Source organism: Syngnathus typhle, linkage group LG15, assembly GCF_033458585.1.
Source record: "Syngnathus typhle isolate RoL2023-S1 ecotype Sweden linkage group LG15, RoL_Styp_1.0, whole genome shotgun sequence".
Classification (NCBI taxonomy): domain Eukaryota; kingdom Metazoa; phylum Chordata; class Actinopteri; order Syngnathiformes; family Syngnathidae; genus Syngnathus; species Syngnathus typhle.
Window position 1 is genome coordinate 3,999,088 of NC_083752.1, and position 20,707 is coordinate 4,019,794.

The 20,707-nt window shown below is 39.8% G+C and overlaps 2 protein-coding genes across 2 annotated transcripts; both read right to left on the reverse strand.

Annotated features, from left to right (window-relative positions):
* Nucleotides 1-636: 636 nt before the first annotated feature.
* LOC133168512 (enkurin-like) lies at nucleotides 637-2,562 on the reverse strand. The gene is made up of 5 exons (XM_061300124.1): nucleotides 2,546-2,562; nucleotides 2,052-2,158; nucleotides 1,764-1,984; nucleotides 1,550-1,696; nucleotides 637-1,166 (listed from the first exon to the last, which is right to left on the reverse strand). Exons 1-5 carry the CDS (start codon nucleotides 2,560-2,562, stop codon nucleotides 999-1,001), a joined length of 660 nt encoding a protein of 219 aa, XP_061156108.1. The 3' UTR covers nucleotides 637-998.
* Nucleotides 2,563-15,248: 12,686 nt separating this feature from the next.
* LOC133167951 (carbonic anhydrase 4-like) lies at nucleotides 15,249-20,450 on the reverse strand. The gene is made up of 8 exons (XM_061299124.1): nucleotides 20,327-20,450; nucleotides 17,807-17,851; nucleotides 17,571-17,735; nucleotides 17,359-17,504; nucleotides 17,038-17,130; nucleotides 16,900-16,966; nucleotides 16,659-16,822; nucleotides 15,249-16,554 (listed from the first exon to the last, which is right to left on the reverse strand). The coding sequence occupies exons 1-8, from the start codon at nucleotides 20,424-20,426 to the stop codon at nucleotides 16,375-16,377; spliced, it is 960 nt and encodes a 319-aa protein (XP_061155108.1). The 5' UTR covers nucleotides 20,427-20,450; the 3' UTR covers nucleotides 15,249-16,374.
* Between the last annotated feature and the right edge of the window lie 257 nt (nucleotides 20,451-20,707).

The window sequence follows — 20,707 nt, forward strand, 5'->3', positions numbered from 1 at the left end:
TATTAAAACTTTTTAAACGGGCTTATATAGTAAGGATTTAAAACATACCAAATTATGGTCATTCTCAACCAAATGACAAAGTATGAGCACAGTACATGCGTAACAGACTAGGTTAGATTAAAATGGTAAGTAATTCAATTGTGATCTTGTATCCCTCAAATGTGAACCAGCAAGTAACAAAACAACAAACATTTGCTGTTGTGCTGAAAAAGAACCATGGAGAAACCACCCCTGCCTTCTTCTCCCCAGTCATCCCCTTCTGGTCAGCAAAACATCCTGAATTAATTGAAATAAACATTTACGGTTGTGTGTATTTGTTTATGGCTTAAGCACTTCATTCATGATTACCAATAAAGCAATACATTGTTGAAGAGCCCACAATGCAGTCAAGGTGGAATGCAGGAGAGCGATGGTGGCTCTCACCTCAACAGAGGTACAATATTATATTTAATATATATAAAAATATTTTATCAGTGCTAGATTTAGGCTAGGACCCTTTGTTGATGGTTCAGACATGATGCAGATTGATATGTTCGATTTATTGGCGCAACCATATGTCATACATGTCATGCATTTTCACACTGGACCTACAAGGAAGGCAATGGAAAAATGCAAGTAAGCATTGTTAGGCCAAATATTGTGGAACAATCATGCAGGATCAGAAAAGCTCTTCCAACTTGAAAACTGTGGTCCCAAACCTGCCTGATTAAAATAGCACGGTAAACATGATTGACGTAAAGCTTTTTATACTGCAATCACATTCTGCTTAAATTTACTATGAGTGGCCCTTTAATGTACCTGCCTTGTACCGTTCATTTTGAAGTATACATGTATACTTACATATACACAGCACATTTGAACAGATTAAAAAATATATGTATACACATATAAACAGCACATTTGAATAGAAGTTCTAACATAAAAAAAATATTCAAGGAGATGCAAAGCAGAGTCTGCGTCCGGCAGACTTTGGTGTGCTTGCTTTGGTCGGCGTGGGTTCATGTGCTCTTGTTGGACACCAAAGTTTCAATGAGTTCAATGTCAGTCTCCACCTGTGTCATATCAGTCTCCATTCGCAACTTACGGCTCTTCAACCAAGGCGTGTCTATGACTAATGGAAGCTGCATGTAGGTCTTGTTCAGCTTTTGAAGTCTCTTTTTCAGGTACTTGAGGGGGAAAATATTACGGGTTAATAACACAAATATGCATACCATGGGAGATTTTTGCTATCTGTGGGTTTGTGTCTTTGTGCCACATTTAAAGTAATCATTTAAATAAATATAGCTTTATATGCAGCTGGGATTGGCTCCAGCACGGCCGCCGCAACCCATCGTGGGCAATGTTTTTGCTTTATTGGTAATCATGAATGAAGTCGAAAAGTTTTGGAAAAATATAAACAGTAAATCTGTTATTTTGAATATAATAATATAAAAATGTGCGAGAAAAATAAATCCATCTCGTAGGGTTGACATTTTATCCTGTGCTGCCACCTGTTGTCGATTGAAATTGGTGTCACGGTGCAGTTTGCAGCTTTGTGATGAATTACTACCTCAATGACTTCACGAAAGTCCTCTTCTGTCTGCTTTTCGATATCTGGTTCCTCTGGTTTCGCCACCTCGATAACACTCTTTTCCTGTGGAGACTTTGTGGGCTTTGGTCTGCGGCGTAGAAGATATTTGGGTACCTCTCCATAATCCTGCCACATAAAAAAAAACCCCATCAAGCTCTATAACAATTATAGAATCTCTCCATAGAATCAATACCTTTTTCCTTATGTATACAGGCACAAGTCCTGAGTTTATATTTACGAACTCCCTGTGCCCCATGTTGGTGTCAACAACACAAAATGGCGGCTTGGACGACTTTGGCACGGCTGTAAACATCTTTTTTGCGGGGAGGCCAGTAGGAAGCAGAAATGTCCCCGCAGACAACATTGGCTTCTTGTTAGCAGTGGTACAATAAACATTGCGGACATGTACTTTGTCTGGAAAATAAAGTATATACTCGTAAGATGCAGAGCAATGCAATCAATAGCGTTTTAGAAGACTCACTATCAGGCAACTTTGATTGAAGGGAGAACTTGGTCAGGTAGTTTGCCGGATGCTGCAGCTCGATTACTGTTGTTGTTATGTTGTTTTGCCTTGAGCTGGACACGTACCTGAAAAAATGAGCAAAATAAATTCATTATTTGATATTGCTAAGCTCTTTGTGTAGTTATTAAACCTAGTAATCTATTCAGTATTGGTCATTGCTTAGCACAATCGTCAAAATACGGTACACTCAAACATTTGACACCAAGTACCACCCTAAAAAATATTGAATTTTTTTTTTATTATATATTAATTATTTAAATACAAAAGCAGAGTGAGCCCATGTGTTCAGCCCCCCAAAAATCTATTAATTAATTCTATTAAGGTGTTAATTAATTCTATTAAAAAGTGTTGCATATTAAACTCACACAGAAATACTAAAATGAGTATGTTGCATTTATATCATTTGGTCGTTCAAAATCAGCAATGAATAATTCCCCCCCCCTCTAAATTACCTCTTTGGCTTATCCATGATCACATTACTTTGAATAAAATTAAGAACTGTGTCCTGTGGATAGATTTCCCCCAACGAGCTCAACAAAATCACTCCTTCAACCAAGTGCTCCTGCAAAAAAAAACACCCAAAAAAATTGACGATGCAGTTGTTGTGTCTGTGTATTAAGGCGAGTCGCTGTTTACGCGTTCAAATCCTGTAGTAGCCAACCGCATGACGTCATCGTGCGTCACTGTGTATTAAAGAAATCCCACTCAACGAACGTGTCAGCGATATCCCGCGGTTGTTAAAATGAATTCCATTTCAATTTTATTCCAATAAGTTTAAAGAGCTTTTCTAGAAAATATCGATTTTCCTTCCATGTCCCAACTTTGTGTTAAATTAATACGATTGGCCGGTACCATATGTAGTGACGTCATAATCACTAAGTATGGAATATGAAACATGCCTCGTTTGTAATTTCAAAACAAACCGCGTAAAGTGAGGATACCTAGTATATTTTTGCTATAATGGAGACATAATAATGCAATTTTGATTTTAAAGTTACTTCTCCTTTTGAGTCTCCCTGAAATACCTGGTCAATGCATTCGTACTGTAATAATTACTTGACACTAGATGGCGCCAAATACAAAGCTAAAGCAGTCATCACTTTAGTCAATGTACAGTAATGAAGCCCTACTACACTGCCTTTTTTGTCCCGCGTGGTAAGGTCAAAGGGCAATGTTCTCAACTCTTAGTATTCATTAAAATGTTTGTTTCAGAAAATTTACTTTTTTTTTTTTTTGGTCTGCTAAGTGATGCATGTTTGAATGACACATGACAAACGTCTTGAAACTGACCTAAGTGAATAGTGAGATTTACCTCTTAGTGTACTTTGAGTTTATGATTACTCTAATTTCAGATTCATGCCTGACGTTTTGTTTGCAACTCCCTGCTTGACGAGTTTGTTTCCTCTGCTAAATTAACACGACGACGTCCAAATGTGTTTTTATTGGAATATTGGCTAAACTATTCCAAACTCAAATATAATCAAACCCGGGGAGTGAAACATTCAAGTAAGTTGAAGTCGGACTTTCTGGCGTTGGATGGTGGAATTCAATTTATAGAGCCTCCAGTAAATCAGTTTGTGTTTTATACAGGGACAATCTCATCCAAACAATTCATGCGACTGACATCTTGCTGACATTAATGCAAGGTTAATGGTTGCTCCTCTTTTCATTTCCTGTGCTAAGAGACTTCCATGTCAGTTTCCCACTGAATAATTTCAAAGGGTCCAAAATAAAAGGACTATTTTGGGCACTTTTAATGAGATTCCCATGTGTCATGTTCAATGATGCAAAGATTGTTGCATGTAGAACTGCCCAGGATTAAAAAATTACAAATTTGATGGCGAAGTCATGGTTACAGTCAAATTTAGCTACATTTATATTTAAGGTTTTAATTTTTTACATTTAATTCTCACTTATCACATCATTAAATTTGCAAACTTTTTTGTTTGTTAAGTGTTACTGTAGTTGAGAGCTTAGGTTTTTATTTTTTTCACATTAAAAAAAAAAAAGATTCGAATCAAAAAACAAAAAAACAAAGCCAAGTTCCAGGAAAGGAAATGTTGTAAAGTTAAAATAACCCTTAAGCACAGGAAAGTGAGTCAAATGAAACAGGCAACATAACAACTAATAAGACACATAGTGAACAAAACCTGGAGACTAACTCACACTTCCACCGTGACAAAACAAGACAGCTGGGAAGATGCCAAGGGGGGGAAATCAGTTTGCAGGCATAGACAACTTGACAATGAACTTGGATAAATAGAGAAACAGGAAGACATACACAAGTGGGGAGTTTGACACGTTTCAACAAAAAACAAAAACAAAAACAAAAAAGGGATTAACAAATATTTGTAAATAAAAACGAAAATGCTTTTCAAAAAATGAAAACCAATTACAGCTTACTTTAGAAAACAAAAAAATTGTTCCTCCTTTCTGTCTTTGCTTTTACCGTTCATTTGAAATTTAAATATAAGACTAGAAAATTGTCATTAACTTCATGCAATTTGAAGATAAATTGCTATATTTTGATATAAAGGTCTTTAAAATAATCCGTCATTGCTTTTGGGGGACATTTGATGGATCTAAAAGTACTAGTGGTATTACTGCTTTGGCTTTCCCACATTATAATCACAAGTGAGTTGGAACCATGCAAACTCAAAAGCAATAAAATCACGAGCCTATTTTGAAAGTCACATTGTCACCCATTTAGGAATTAATGAGCCCGTACTCGGTCACACAGTTGGCAGTCGACCTAATGACGTCTAATATTAGCTCGAATTAGATTAGTTGAACATTAAGTAGGATTGTGTAAATGTGTTACTAGGGTAGGTAGGAATGCAGGAAGTTGACTTTTCGTTTCAGGTAAGTCACATCAACACACAAGCATTCCAGTGTGGCAATAAATATGAAAATGTGTAATCTCCTGACAAAAATGAGGTTTGAGAAAAAAAACGATCGGGGATAGCTACATCAAGGTGATGCAATATTACGACAGATTGTGTGGGCGCATGCACGACTGAGTGGAAGACGTTTGCAAAGTCCCACTGTGCCCCACTATGCCACCGCATCTCTGCCAAGACTGATGGAGAGCCGGATTCATCTCAACTGCTCCATATTTCATCCCACTTTGCTTGTTTTGACGCAGAATGTGGAATAGAGTCCCATTTGAAATCATCCTAACGTTACTCAATAACGACGAGAACAGACTTCAGACAAACGGCATTCCTCATATCTCCCCCTCACTGTTCGCGTGTGGAAATACCAGCATTGAATAATTCATTATGTGTGGGAGGTGAATAATGAATGTGCGAACAATTAATGCGTGCAACCCCGATGAGCTGGAAAAGATGAGGGCTTCCCCCTGCTGAGTCTTCTCTCTCCTACTACCTGCCTTGCCAAAAAACAATGCAACACATGCAAAGGTGAACTTAAAATAGCTCACTTTCATTTCATGGAGTTACCGAAAGGCACTCTGACCACCACAAAAGACGAGTTTGAAAGGAGTGAAATGAAAAATGCATCAGCGAAGCATCACGCAGAGTCGCTTCTACGAGCTGGAGTTTCCTCTGCAGGGCGTGACACCCATGTGTGTGTCTGAACGTGTACAGGTGCATCAACACACTCCGCTCATAAATATGCATATATGGCTGTTAAGTCCCACGCAATGCTCTTTCTCGGCTACACGTTCTAAATATACGCCTCACATGTAAGGTCATATAGTCACTGAAGGCTAACGGGGGGGGGGGGGGGGGGGTATGGGAGAAGAAATGCAGGACAATAAATAAGGGACACAGTTGTGTGACTCCACGACGGTCACTATCTACCCATAGAATCACATTTCATCACCTGCAATTTGGAGCGCCACACGACTCGTGGCGGTGTTCATCGATGAACCGAACGGAGGTAACCAAAACAACCGAATGGCCTCCCTGGTTACCAGTCAACTGCAGGGCACGTCGACGGAAAAGACCATTCCCACTCCCTGTACACCTATGGACAATTTCAATTAAGTTAGCAGGCATGCTATTGGAATGTGGAAGGGAGCGAGCATACCGGGAGAAGCCCACGCAGGAAACTCCACACAGGAACAGGAAAGCCGGTGCCAAGATTCAAATCCAAGACCTCTTGACTGGAAGGCAAGAGCACTACACCAAAATGTCATATTTTTTAAATCAAATGAGACTGGCTGGCGACCAATTTTGCTCAAAGCGTGCTGTGAAAGTCTCAAGGTCTCCATGACCTAAAACAGGATGAGTGGATGGAAAATGGTGGTCACACCGTTCTATTGATTATATTTGTTTTGTACTGGAACACTGCAATTACCGTATTATCCGGACTATAAGGCGCACCAAAAAACCTAAAACATTTTCAAAAGCCGACAGTGCGCCTTATATATGGACCAAATTCCTAAATTTCAACTGGCCAGAAGCATTGTGTCATGAAATCAATCATAAGTGGCCCACTGAAGAGTATGAATCATGAATCAAAAAGACTATGGATCATTATTTTGTGATTATAAAGTAATTTATGATTATAAAAGTAGTTTGTTGCGTCTGAAGTTGAAATCAAAAAGATAAAATGGAGCGCCTTATAGTCCGGTGCGCCTTATATAAAGGGCAAAGTTTGAAAATGGGCCATTCATTGAAGGTGCCCCTTACAGTCTGGAAAATACGGTAACTTGATTTAGTTGTTCATTATAAGTCAATTCCATGTTTTTTTTTTTTTTTAACCCCAGCTCGGTCATCTACTACGTAAGATCTCTTTGAGAACAGGCTGTTCAGTTTGAACCGACAAGAGGTCTGTTCTCCTAGTGTGGGTCATCGCCTTGGGGGTCTTCAGCTGACAAAATAAACCAGCGTTCCCACTGTCCGCAGCTTAAGCTAGCCAACACATCTCTCCGCTGGCATTCCCCATTGTGACCCATTTACAAGCAGGGAGAAGACGATAAATCCAAACTATTTCCCCAGCGCTGTCTCATTGGACCTATTCATATTGCGCCATGACGTATTGTTAAGAGGCTTATTGGGAAGCGCACGAGTGACTTCAAGACACGGTCCAATATGTGGCTTCCTCTTCCTGCTTGTGCAGGAGCTTGAGTCACAGGCGACATGGCGGGAGAAAGTCTGTAGCGACACAAACACAGAGGATGTGTGCCGAGTCTTGTCATTGTTTTGAACCCACACGCGAACAAACACACCCAAATTCTTTTGTTGAGCAAAATGTGAATGTCTCAAACTTTAATTTAAGTTGAAATAGACGTCACGAGCCTCAGGACAATATCTGGTAAACATCTTAGCCCCGATGGGAAATACGTCATGGTGACGACGTATCAATCGGAAATTAAGCCCAGTGCGTTTGATGTCCGTCCATCCATTCATTTTCCAAAGTGCCCATCAGCGGAGATATTCTGACTCCCCCCCCCTATCTTCCAAAAACATTCACGGTAGGGTAAAGAAAAATTCTCACCCGTGACAGCAATGGTACAAAGATTTCCAAAGAACTCTCAAGAGAGCTTGGGCAAGAGCCAAGCCATTCTCTAACTCGGATAAACACTTTTTATTTGATTAGTTTGGCTTCTATTTTTTGGAGGTCTTCTCAGGTAAACGATGTTTACCTTACAGTCCACATTCTTTTAAGACGCACCTCGTAGAGGATGCAGCGCTTTTTCCATTGTTGCTCGTCTCTATAAAATGACTTAAATGAGGTCAAACGCACACTACTCCTAGAATTGGGTCAACGGCTGACGTCCAAAAAGTAAGGCAAGCGATGGATTGTACGTCAGCCTATCGTTCATGCACGATGTAGATCAGTTCCTTTACGACCAAGCTACGTTTTAGATTGTTCTCGACATTACCGTAGGGATTTGATTTCATTTCTTGTGCCAGCAGCAAGTTAATGAGAGCAACTTGATGAGCTCTATGATTTTTATCAGTGGAGGCAGGTGGGGGCGCCAGCACAATGCGCCACACGGCCCGGGCATGTCGGAATAGGGTGCCGAGAGCGCCTCACCTCACAGCCGACCTGCCGTGACCTTTATCCTCCCAACGGCAGCGTGCAATGAATGGTTGTGCCATGACGCGACACAGGTTTGTTCCCATTGTCCGAGAGTGGACACGTCTCTACCTCTTCCTTTTGGTCATTTCGGGAGGCTGCGCCATACAAGCTCCATCTTGACTCTTTTCCTGTGTTTTCAGACAGCCAAGCGTCCACTTTACAATATCAAATAGAAGAATCACTGGTAAGATTAGTCACCTGATGACCTTCTGGGAAAGTCTGGAGGTGGGTTTCGCGCTATGCTTTCCTGGCAATTACCCCTCAAATAAAAGAATCCCCCTCTACGTATCATGCCGGGAGATGTACAGTACTGAAGACAAACTATCACTAGAACCTTTGACCTGAAGATACTGCAATCGGTTGTGTTCCCTAAAATGGACCGTCCCGTCAAAGAGTGTGATAAACTGCTCTTATCTGACAACATTGTTTGTCTTCACCTTGAACATGGTAGGAAATGTACGTACGTATATCGCCAACAAACCGGGTCAACTCTATAGGGATAAAAAAAACGGAAGCATGCACAATACGTATAACATTTTAAAAATAAGTCAATAAATGATCATATATAATAATAAAACTAATAATACCTTTGTGAGGATGTCAATCAAAACTGACAATTATCTTTATAAAGACAAACTTGTTGACAGTTGTATCGTATTTTTGTGGCCACCATGTCCCAGCAAGGACGGCAGCTTACTTATAGATGACCGGGATGCGGTCACTTTTGTGCGGTCTGTGGCAATGGTGAGAAAGTTCTGCACACAGACCAGCTACAATAAACACACCGGGGTGAAACATCTGTACTTGGCCAAAAACTTTGATTAGACTCGGCTGTCAGTCAGGTTTCCCCATATTTATACTAATGTTATTAAAAAATATGAAATCAGCCCAATGATGTATTGTTTTCCTTATCTCCTGTTCTCCAACACGTCAGCTTCCCCCCAAGCTGAAGACAAACAAGATTCTGGGTGTCTATCGGACATCCTCCCTCCCTACGGACTGACTGTATGTGATGTCACTGTCCCTCCTATAGACAGCAGCCTCGTCACCTACAGTATGTTATCCGGGGAAGAAGATGACCCGCTCCCTGCTCACACAATGGGGTCGAGGCTCGAGGGCTGACACCACAGTCCTGCATTCTCTGTCCACAGCAAAACAAACATTTGCAAAAGAAACACAATCTTGGGTGAGCACCAAAATGATAAATCTCACCTTGATGTCAACTTCGATGAATGGTGTTTTGTCTTCAAATAGAAAGACAAACATTTTGGAGTGCATTCTTTCTTTTTGTATTATCAATATTGGACATTTGTTTTTTATGATGGAATTCCATGAAGAAAAGTTGCATATCTAAAAATGTGGCTAAGCTAATCATGGGTGCTGAAAATTAGCTTTGTGTTCAATTAAATAGGACTAGATTCAAAACAATTAGATGTCACTATTCATATTTCTTTGGCACTCTGCCATGAGATTTGTGTAAAATGGCCCAAGTAAGGTTGGGAAACACACGTCAGCAGTCTGCGGCCAGATGATTTAGGAGACTGGTCAAATTCTGGTCATCTTCCCTCTCTACTAGCATCCTCTGAAGCTAAATTTATATTGTAACCTCCCTAAACTGGACCATGACAGTCGACACACACACACACGCACACAAACATTCCGATACGTGTGTCCATTTTTTCCATCGAGTAGTGCAAAGTTAGGTTTCGCAACTAACCCATGGTGAGACATTGTTACGTCAGCGGTGACTAAAGGACAAAAGTGCACCGAGTCTCAGTAACGTCTTGCATTAATGTCAACTATTATTTTCCAGCGCTTGTCAGTCCTCGAAATTGTCATTGTTGCCATCTTCCTAAATGAACCCCCCCCCCCTCCCGATATATAGTGCACTAGCTCACAGGCATTTCCAACCTCATTAGAGTTCCATTTATGGCGGCAATAAAAGATAATAAGATGCCTTGCGTCTGTGTTCCGCATAAAAGTCCCCCGCGACACCATCAAGGCGATGTACCGAAGGGATTGGAGTCAAATAGAAGTTCACCATCCAGTTCAAGGCAACGTCAAATATTAAAAAAAAAAAAAAGGTTCTTTGTGAGGTTTGAATAATGCCTCATTGAGTAACACCCCATTTGCCCAAATAAACACTGCCCCATTTTTTTTTTCAGTTAGAGACAAAATCTCATCCCTTTGTGGAGAATAATTGAAGGCAGGATGTGTAAATGATAAATATTAATAATCTATGGGGCTAATGTTTTGGGAGTCGCTCATCTGGTGGGGGAAGAAAATCCAAACATGTCTCCAAAAATGCATGCAGGGCCGTGGGAATGACAAATATTACTCACAAAAGTGATAACAGGGAGGAAAATACATGAAATGGGCTTTTTGATGCAATCTTTTTGTGTACGTGTACTAAGAGTGAAGGACATGTGACTTCTTGATATATTCTGGCTATGAATAGATGGTTGGCTAAAACGTAAATGAAAGTCTCATTAATTTTGCAAACGTTTGTTTTTGCGTCTTTTTGTGCAGTTTAAAAAGTGTGGTGTAAATCCTTATTTTTTTTTGCTGTGAGCCAAATTTAAAAAAAAGAAAAAAAGAAGGTAAAACTTCAGACATTTAGTGAAATAGCTCAACTTAAATTTCAAAAAGTTTGTTGCGTACGCATCCTTGCAGCTGTTTTGATGCTGACAAAAGATGCTGTTTGTGCAGCATCATCACTCGCTTGGACCATTAGAGGACAAGGACGGAGCAATTAATGCTGAGTGGGCTTTGTCACATTGAGTATTGGATCAACCCTTATTTGTAAAGTAACAGTAAGGATTCATTTTAACATCACTAATGTGCAAAAGGTACTGCTGATTTTGTCACTTCGGGGAGTCGAGGCGCAATGAACCCAATTTTCCTTACTATAGCTTTTAAAGGATAAAAAAAAAACCTGAACAAGCCAGGTTTTGTGGCGGGGTGTTTTTTGGAGCTTCAAAATCAGCACAAATTCAACTGCAGGAGAAAAAAAAAGCCCCCCGGCGCAGGAAAACAGCTGAATGAAGCTAAAGCCGACATTTGAGAGGATGGCTGTGTCCACCACCGCACAGTGCTGCAATGCGTCTGTGTGTAGACGATTAAGACTATTAAATATAGATATCTATATCAACCCAATGGAAGTGATAACAACCTGCTGAGATGCCATAAACAGAATCAAAGCGAAAAAAATCAAGAAGATGGAAGCTGCTCCTTTGTACCTTCCTGTTTTGGAAGGATGTCAGAAAGAGGACTTGACTAACCTGCAGACACCCAGAGCCTTGCTTGATAATATGAGGAAGGGCAGAGTAAAGAGGAGACACTTTTGAAAAGTAGAGAATCTCCTTATAAGACATATTTGTCTCATGCAAGTAAGACAGCTCTCATTCCACCTCATGTTAGACTGGATTTTGTTACCATGACAACCAGGGGAGGACCCAGAGCTTTGCAACGAAAGGCTTTGCACATTGCCTCTCATCATCACACCAGTGTGTGTGTGTGTCTGTGTGTGTGTCTGTGTGACTGTGGGTTGAGCTGACTGTTTGCTTCTAATTGTGGAAGCAGAGCTTAGAATGTGGAAAAATTATGCTTAAGCAGAAGACTAAATCTGGTGAATGCAATTCCCTAATAAAGTTTTTTTTTTTAACTTCACTTACTACAATCAACTCATTGACTAGTTGGTTTAACACTGATTTGTCTCCTTTGATTGTTGACTAATTAAATAAATTAAACATTACAATTCAATTCATTAAAAACTGACAATGTCTACAGACATTTTTTGGGGTCATTGAAATTGGCTGTAAAGCTCTTACCATCCAATTAGAGGCCGGCAAAGTGATGACATCATCGAAGGCGAGCACTCTGTCCCTGTGGTGACACATTTTAAAATCTGATTAGGGCAATGAAAATATGAACCATCACGCGAGTCTCAATGGTCAGGACAGGTCAGATCCCGTTGACCAAATCCAAAATTCCTCACAATATAATGTAAACACGATATCTTTTTTTTACAATTCTAAACATCCGACATCATGTTGAGGACAATACATTTTGGTTTTTGGAAAGCACAAAGCAAACACTGACCCCTCAGCCCTTGCTGGCCTGTAGAACAATGCACTCCAAACCAAATAAATCAGAGAAGAACAACTTGTCCGTGTTTGTATTTGGGAGTGCTGCTACGTAAATCTTATTCTTAACATTTATTGACATGGGGGAACTTTATAGTAGTAGTTAGTCATATTATATGATACATTAAAAAAAAAAAAAAAAAAACTTGAAGTATAGATGCATCTCAATAAATTGAAATATTGCAGAAAATCCAATATAGATAACTTATTACAAAATAAGGAAGTGTCTATTTAGAGACCTACGCTTATTCGATTCAAGTGTTTTTTTTTTTTATAGAAACAAAACGAACGAGTCGTCTTTGTGACAACTTTTGTAATATCTGGCAAATGACACAATGTCTTATTTAGTAAAGTGCAAACATACAGTAGTGATATGATAGCAGCTGGCGTGTGCTGAATCATATCGTCAGGTCACGTCTGACAATGCCGCGTACTACGTCGTACTGTCACAAGTCACAATTGTCAACAGGCAAAGCAAAGTCATACACTTTCAGCAATACACACTGAGTCAAGTTTCATATGGAAGTTGCAAGTAAGTCTGAAGTCACACCACTGACTTTCAAGTAAGTTCTGAGTCATAAAAGCAAAAATGACACACATTCTGAAGAAAAGGCACACTATAAATATATTAACATTTAAACAGGGATATTTCAAGTCTAAAAATTGGAGAATTCATTCCTTTACAAGTGAGCAAACTGCAATTTCTCTCTTTTTGCATGTCAGAAAGGCTTTTTACTCTTTCAAACTTCCCAAATGTAATTTCACCAATCAATAATATTGAAAAGAGAGTCTCTAATGGTGGAGTGGCTCGCTTAACTTCCTGCTCCTGTTACCTGTCTCTCTCTCAAAAATATTTTGTGGTAATATTTTGATGTGGTTTACAACTGCGATCATCAAACTGTTTTGAATATTTAGAACATTCCTGCATCTCTTATTCCATGACAGGAGTAGAAGAAAAAAAAAAAGGAACAATGATAGCGCTCAAAATACACTCGGTGATCGTATGACCACTGCAACCAAATTACGAGTCCGTTGTGTTCAGAATGACCTCATCAACCTTTGACCTATTCTGCCATTGATGCTCAAGAGTCCATGAAAGAGGGAACTGGCCTTTTGAAAAGTCTTTTTCAAGCCATTGTTCCGGCCTGTGAGATCAGAGGGCTTCAAGTTGCTGTACACTCTTGGTGGTCATTTTTTATAGAGTCGTATGTAAACTGATGTTATCTGCTGTGGAGAGCTGGTGGCCAGGCATTAGTCATTCTAAGCAGACTCCTCCGTGGGGTCCTCCACGTCACCCAATTTTCTTCTTTCCTTCTTATGTAGGGTCATTTTAAATAAGTTTAGAAAGGTTGAGCGCTTTACATGCAGAATATCTCGCAGTAAGAGTTTTTTTTTTTTCAACTTTTATGAAATGATCCTCTTGATGAACTCGGAAGGAAATAGGGACATATTTATGAGTCGATGAAGGGCTTTGTTTGGATAGGAAAAAGGAAGGTGCCTCTGTTTTCTCCAAAGAGAAAGCCATCGTTTGTCACGAACGTTAGGGAAACGTTAAGGGGACATCGACGAGCGCTGTCGTGCAGTTATTGTAGCTTAAGCCAGACATTAAACATCCTCCGCTTTGATTCCCAGTCTTTCCCGATAACTAACTGTTGAGAAGTCTTAACAGGGAATGAATGAACAGGAAGCTTTCCTTCAACTTTTTTGTCTTTTCCTCAACATCTGCACGTGCATCACGAAGAGGCTGACGTCTTCCTGCGTTTTTTGCATCACAAAAGAGCCTTTTGATTTCTTAGTAGTGGAATATATCAACAGAGGGGAAGGGCAACGCAATTAATAACTTGAAAGGAGTTTTTGGGAAACAAAATGCAGTTTGTGTGATTTGTGGTTGTCCGCTGTATGACATACTGGAAGAATATTCAGAAGGAAAAAAATGAGTTTGCTTTCGATATCTCATTACAAAATCTCCACATTTAAATTAATGTCATGAAAATCTAATCTATGCTTTCCTATTTATTTTTAACAATGACAATACTTGACAGAACTCTGGTTTACATTGTGTGGTATCTTTCTGAGCATATATGTTTTCATTTTGTCTGGTTTAACAAACGTTTCATAGTCAAAAATGCATACATTACAAAATGGCTGTCCAGATGTTGAGTCTTTTGGCCGAATTGCAAAACCTAGAGAAGAATATGGACACAAAAACAATTAACATGACTAAATGTAGTATGCCCAGATAAGAAAATTAGCGAAGTTTGTGGAATTCAGTACTCACATAACTATTTGGTGAGGTATTGTCTTCCAGGTTGGAGGTATCATTTTCATGTTTACGTTTTTGAGAATAGACATTTTGTTTGTCAAGCAGGTGACAATAAAGCTGGCCCACTCGCCATACGTAACTAAAAACTTATTAGTGGCTTTGTGTGCTGTAGAAGCCTCCTACATGATACACGGAATTTTATATGAACCGTAAATTAGGCAAAAGGAAAAGAAGTCACGGAAATAAAACAGAATAAATATATAGCTTGTCACCTGCGTTAAGCAAAACTATTCTCACCGTTTAATGAATCCGATTGGCTGTGTAGCCCATGTGATTATGTGACGTCACGAAAGCTGATTGGCCAAGTACTCACAGTACTTGCATACTACTTAGTATAGTAAAGATGTAAACATTTTTTTTCCCATCAAAAACCAATATGTGAGTTTTGTTAAAATGAATCAAGTTTTAAAATAATTATTTTTTTAAAAAATTCTGTCACCCTTAACATTGGTTGATGCTGATTTAATTATTTTCTCCTCTACGTAGTACATGAACTTTTTTGAGATATTTTAATTTTTAGCTTTTAATTTTGACCTATAAACGCTTGTGCAACACGGGTTTGCCCATTATTGGTGTTTATTGGTTTAGAAGTAATTGCCATACTGATCTGCAATGGCAAAAAAATAACAGAGATTTGTACTTAAAACGGCATATGTTGTTTATTGTTCAACAGCATCACATTCTTTAGCTCACAAGTTGGCATCCTCAAACGCATACAACTCGATACATATGACTTTTTAATACATAAATATAATACCAATAACTTCTCATATCAATAGAAACATTCAGTGCATAAAATACAAGTGAATCATGTGCATTAGAATGGCTTAGAAATATAAGTTAATGCATCACGAAACTATGGGGGGGAAAAAAATATACAGCTTGGTCATCGCAACAAACGTGGTTGGAAGATGGCAGCCGTCTCCCATCGAAGTAATTCAGTAGCATTAGACCCAATCGCAGTCAAAGCGTGCATGCGAATTTTGTGCATCCTCAAACAGCAACCGTGAAGATTGATGCAATTTTCAGTTGTTGGTGGTGCATGAATAGAACAAATTTGATATGATGCTGGCTTACATTGCCATTTTAATTCATAGGTTTCACAGTAGCCTCAGAGATCCCCAGCAAGAACTGAAGCTTAACAACATCTGCTCTTCATTCCACCTGCTTGTACTTTGCCATGAGGGGGATGAGAAGGCGGACTTGTTTGATCGCTGGCTTTGAAATGGAGCTTGTTCTTTTGACTCAGTTGTGCTATTAATAGCCTTGTGCAGTTCTCATGTGCCATTGAGAGTGAATGAGGCATCACGTGTCTCGTTCACGAGACCGGAGCCACTCACACTGATATGAGCGGAGACTAAATTTGTTTGACATTGTTCAAGGTGGCTCAACTCCAAAGTGCACGAGGATGCGTTTGTGTGAGCGGTTTTGATGATGCTGTGAAATGTCAGGGCGAGGGAGGGGGCGTTCTGATTGGTCAATGTGTAGCCTACTTCATGGCACATTCTTAAGGCGGATGTATGACCTACTGATTCGTTATGCATGCATGCATGCTAATTAACCCTTATACACCTCCAAGGTGTCCTTTTAACACCTTTGTCATTTGTGTCATAAGGGGGGGTGGGGCCCCCAGGTGAGTCATTCATGCACGACAACAATTTGTGTAACCATTTTGGAGACCATGCGGCAATGCTGTCACAAATCCAAGAATGATCTTCAATGTTCATGGGTGTCGCAGTGCAGCAGATACACCTTGCTCCTAATTGAGCCGGGATAGTCCCAAGGCCATAGCCAAGGCGGCTACAAGGAGAGGGGAGCAGATCGAAACCACCGAACCTCCAGATCGGTACACTTGCCGGCCATTAAGGGGCTGAACTGGCCGGAAGGTCCCCACCATTGCTTTCCCGTCATGGAACTTGAGGTCAGAAAAAGCCCGCAGCTGAGGGAGAAAATCAAGTCATCTAGCAGACCGAGTCATGTTTGAATAGAAAAAGAATAAAAAACTGCATAGTAACACCAAACAATTTGCATCTCCATACCAACCTGGTCAATGCTCAGAGGGATGGGGTTCTCAAACAAAGTCCAAACTACAGCCTCGGTGCAGCCTGGTGTGGTCAGAGATCCCTTATAGCGGTAAAAGGAGGTCAGGTTGTGCTCAGGTGGAATGAGCTGTGCCAAGGAGGTAGGTGGCAGAGAGGTATTGGCGTCTGGGGGGGGGCGACATCAATAGGACTGTGGCAATGATTTCATGCACAATTTGTTTTGATTGGACTTCAGCACCTACTTGAGTTTTTGATGCTTCGCAGAGCACTGATAATGGGCTCATACTTTCGGTTTGCACTGTTGGACACCTTGAAAATGGAAAAACTTTCCACTTAATGGACATTGTGATTTTTGGGAAAAAAAAAATTCAAATAGTTACCTCATAGAAAAAGCCCAAGACTGCGACTCCTTCTGGATCAGCCAATGCTGTCGACAGATCCGTGTAGTGATGCTTCATGTGCACAATGTGCAGCTGCGTGACAAAAGTTCATACGTGACTACTTTATCCACCTTTTTGTATGTTTCTGCAAACTGACCAACAAAATTATCGTAACTTTATCAGTCTGCAGAAATTTCAACATTAGGTAGACAAGAAGTTGGAGCTACAATAATCTAAGGAATGCAGCTTGCATAAAGTCAAACAGCCCTAACAAATAAAGCCTCTGGATTAATTTTTCTTTTTTTTTTAGTTTAAGGGTACCTCCATGGGATATTGCTCTCCATCAATGGTGTGTTCAGAGCCTGGTCCGCCATTGCTGCCCCAGTGCAGGTGGAACTGGACCGCCTTGTAGGTGCTTGGCAATCCTCCACCCGAGATGGTGCTTAGGTGAGGAACTCCAACTTGAACTGAAGATAAACAAGTCAGCACCACATCTGGACCTCTAGAGTGTTGACACGGGACTTGGCGCTCACCCGAGTGTCCGTTATTCTTGATGTTGCCTCGGAAAATCTGCTGGTAGTTGGTGAACTCAAACGGAATCAGGCGCTCGTCTTTTAAGGTCTTTCTGGTGACAACGTTGATGGGCGACTGGGATTTTCCCGCGCAGTCACCGTTTGCGTGGTCCCACTTTTCTGGACCTAGAAGAAAAAAAGTTCAAAGGTGACACAAGCGCTCAGTTTGGAGATTTCTCAAGAGATATCAATCTTACCATTGCATTGATGGTCACAGGTGAACTGGGACTGATAACACCAATCTGAAAGCGGGAAATATTTTGTGAATATTAAATTATTTTAATCCACTTAACCTGTCAAGTGCTCATCTATATTTAACTCCACTCTTTAAACCATCCATACAAATATCCGACACACCGGATCTGTTATTATATTCTCAAATACTTTCCTTCCTATCAGAATAAACACAGATACAATCTCTTACATGAGTGGGAACACGTTCTCACATGGTTTGTTGGGGAAGTTTATTAATATTTTACAATAGGAGCGCACGTTGCCTTGCCATATACTTGGCGAGACAAATATCTGCCGCTATCTGACTAATCAAATATTTATGAAAAATAGTCATGCCATTGAAAAAATTGCAGGGAAAAGGGGGGGGGGGGCTTCAGGTTTGTTATTAGAATTGTATGAAGGCTTCTCCCAGCATCGGAGAAGGAAGTCATTCCCATGTCAAGCTTTTCCTCTCGGTCATGCACAATAATGGTTGCTAAAAAACAAACCCTCACCAGCACTTCTGCTATGGCAGGCATTGTAATCCATGTCAACCCTATTTAGTTCCTGGTATGATCTTATCCACTTGCAATGATTGGAACGTGTTTATTTTATTAATATGGCAACGGCAGCAATTGTTTATTAAAACTGGGATTGTATTGTTGCATATTAGAATGTAACATTACAATGAAGTTTATTTTATTTTGAATTGGCCTGGTCAACAGTAAATTTGAATCAGAGATGACTGTGTCACTAAATGTATTTTGGACTGTGATTTCAAAAATATCACATTAAGGTTTTGGAGATATTTTTATTTATGATTTTGGCCTATAATTGCTTGCACAGTACGAAGTTTATCATGTGTAATAATAATTTATGGCTATAAGGTTTCAGAGAAAAATTACGCTCTTTTACATTACAATTTTATTAGTTTAATTTAATTATTATTATTATTATTATTATTATTATTAAAACTAGAACATGCTGCCTATAATCACTTTACATTTCCTCCTGCATTTGAACGGGAGCTTTTTGTGACTCGGAATGAGGCATTGGCTGTCTACAGCACTACAACCGCAAATATGACATTTATTAATTTGATTCAAATTTTCTAAATGATTAACTATTGTCCTTTTTAGTTATGCATACTTCACTTCAGCCAGGCTCCGAGCATTGTGCGTGTTTGTATAAACAACGCCTTATAAAACAGTTGTTTGAGTTCAGCCAATTAAATCGCTGTCCGCACATGTGTCAGCCAATGGGAAAACGTTACGAATCTGCCGGTCGCCAAGCGAAGAACAATATAAGCAGGGTGTCATTGTATTTGCAAGGAAACGCGGAGGGGAAAAAACGGCAAAATGCACACGGCAAGGTAAACAAACACTGAATTGCTCCCTCATTTTTAAATTAAAACATCGTGCGCTACTTCTAAAAAAAAAAAAAGAAATAAAATAATCAACCCTTCCGCTCCACTGCGGTCTCACGTAGCGGTGGAGACTTCAGAGGGCAGACATGGAGACTCAATTGTCCCATCTACCTCACGAACTGCACATAATCTCACGTAGCATCTAGCAGAACCCCGATTACTGCATTGGTGCGGCTGGTTGGCTTTATTTACGCGAAATAAAACACATGACGCCCCCCCCCCCACACACACAAAGATCGGAGGAGGGCAATAATTTCCTCATTCAATGAAGATTTTTAAAAGAGAATTCATCGTTACAAATTCCATAATATAAATGTAGCTCTTTGTATTGGATTCCGAATTTTAAATGCAAACTCCCCCCCCCCCCCCCCCCCAATGATTTGACCAGAATAAACATTAGAACTGGAGTGCCAAAGTAAATTATAGGTGGAATGTAAATTTCTGCCGCAGAAAAAAACCGCAAACGTCATTGGCTCATGCGCAGCGCAGGTGCACACTGCACATAGAGAGAAAGAAAGGGAGAGAGAGTGAGACGAGAATCTCAATAGCAACTCTCCCTCATTGGGTGACAGGTCCAGGATACGGGAGGAAGAAGAGGACATGATGACGCAGGCAGCAGGACAGTTGCTTGACCCGACAGGTGCGCACAAAATGAGTTCCGCATAAGAAACTCATTCACTCATGTGGTTCTTTTCTAGATTAGTTTTTTCATGATTATTTTTAAAGAGATCCGCATGCACTAAATCAACTGTCACTCAGGCATAGAAAAAAATATTTGAAATCATGTGTCGAATCAGATGATTTGATTGAAAAATAATTCAAACCATGTGTCGAATCAGATGATTTTATATATATATATATATATATATATATTTATAAAATCATCTGATATATATATATAAATAATCACTGACGCTGTAAAACATGTATATTTAAAAATATATATATTAAGAAACATAAGGGGGTTATTTAAATTTAACATTAAAAAGATTGATACTGCAATCCGACAAATAAACATGAATGAATGAATGAATGAATGAATGAATGAATGAATGAATGAGGTGACAGATGAACTCACCACCAGCTCCAGCGGAGAGGCTCCAGGGGGATGCCAGGAAGAGGACGAAAAATGTGAGATGCTGCATATCGGCAACAAAATGACTCGCTCGTGGTCGCATTGTTGCAGGGGGGTCTTATACTTATCCATCAGCATGCCACGCAGGAAAAGACGACGCTGGCCCCGCCCCCTTCGACAGGCATCCTCTCTCCCATCAATTAACATCTTGATGTGTCAAATGATGCGATCAAAGATGCTGATAAGAGAGTTGAGTTAATAACCAAGCTGATATAATATATAGATAGTAATTGTTTTCATATCAAACCCAAAACACTGAATTTATGGAAATTGCACCTGCTATGTAGAATACCCTCATCCTGAATTATTAATCTTTAGCTACTA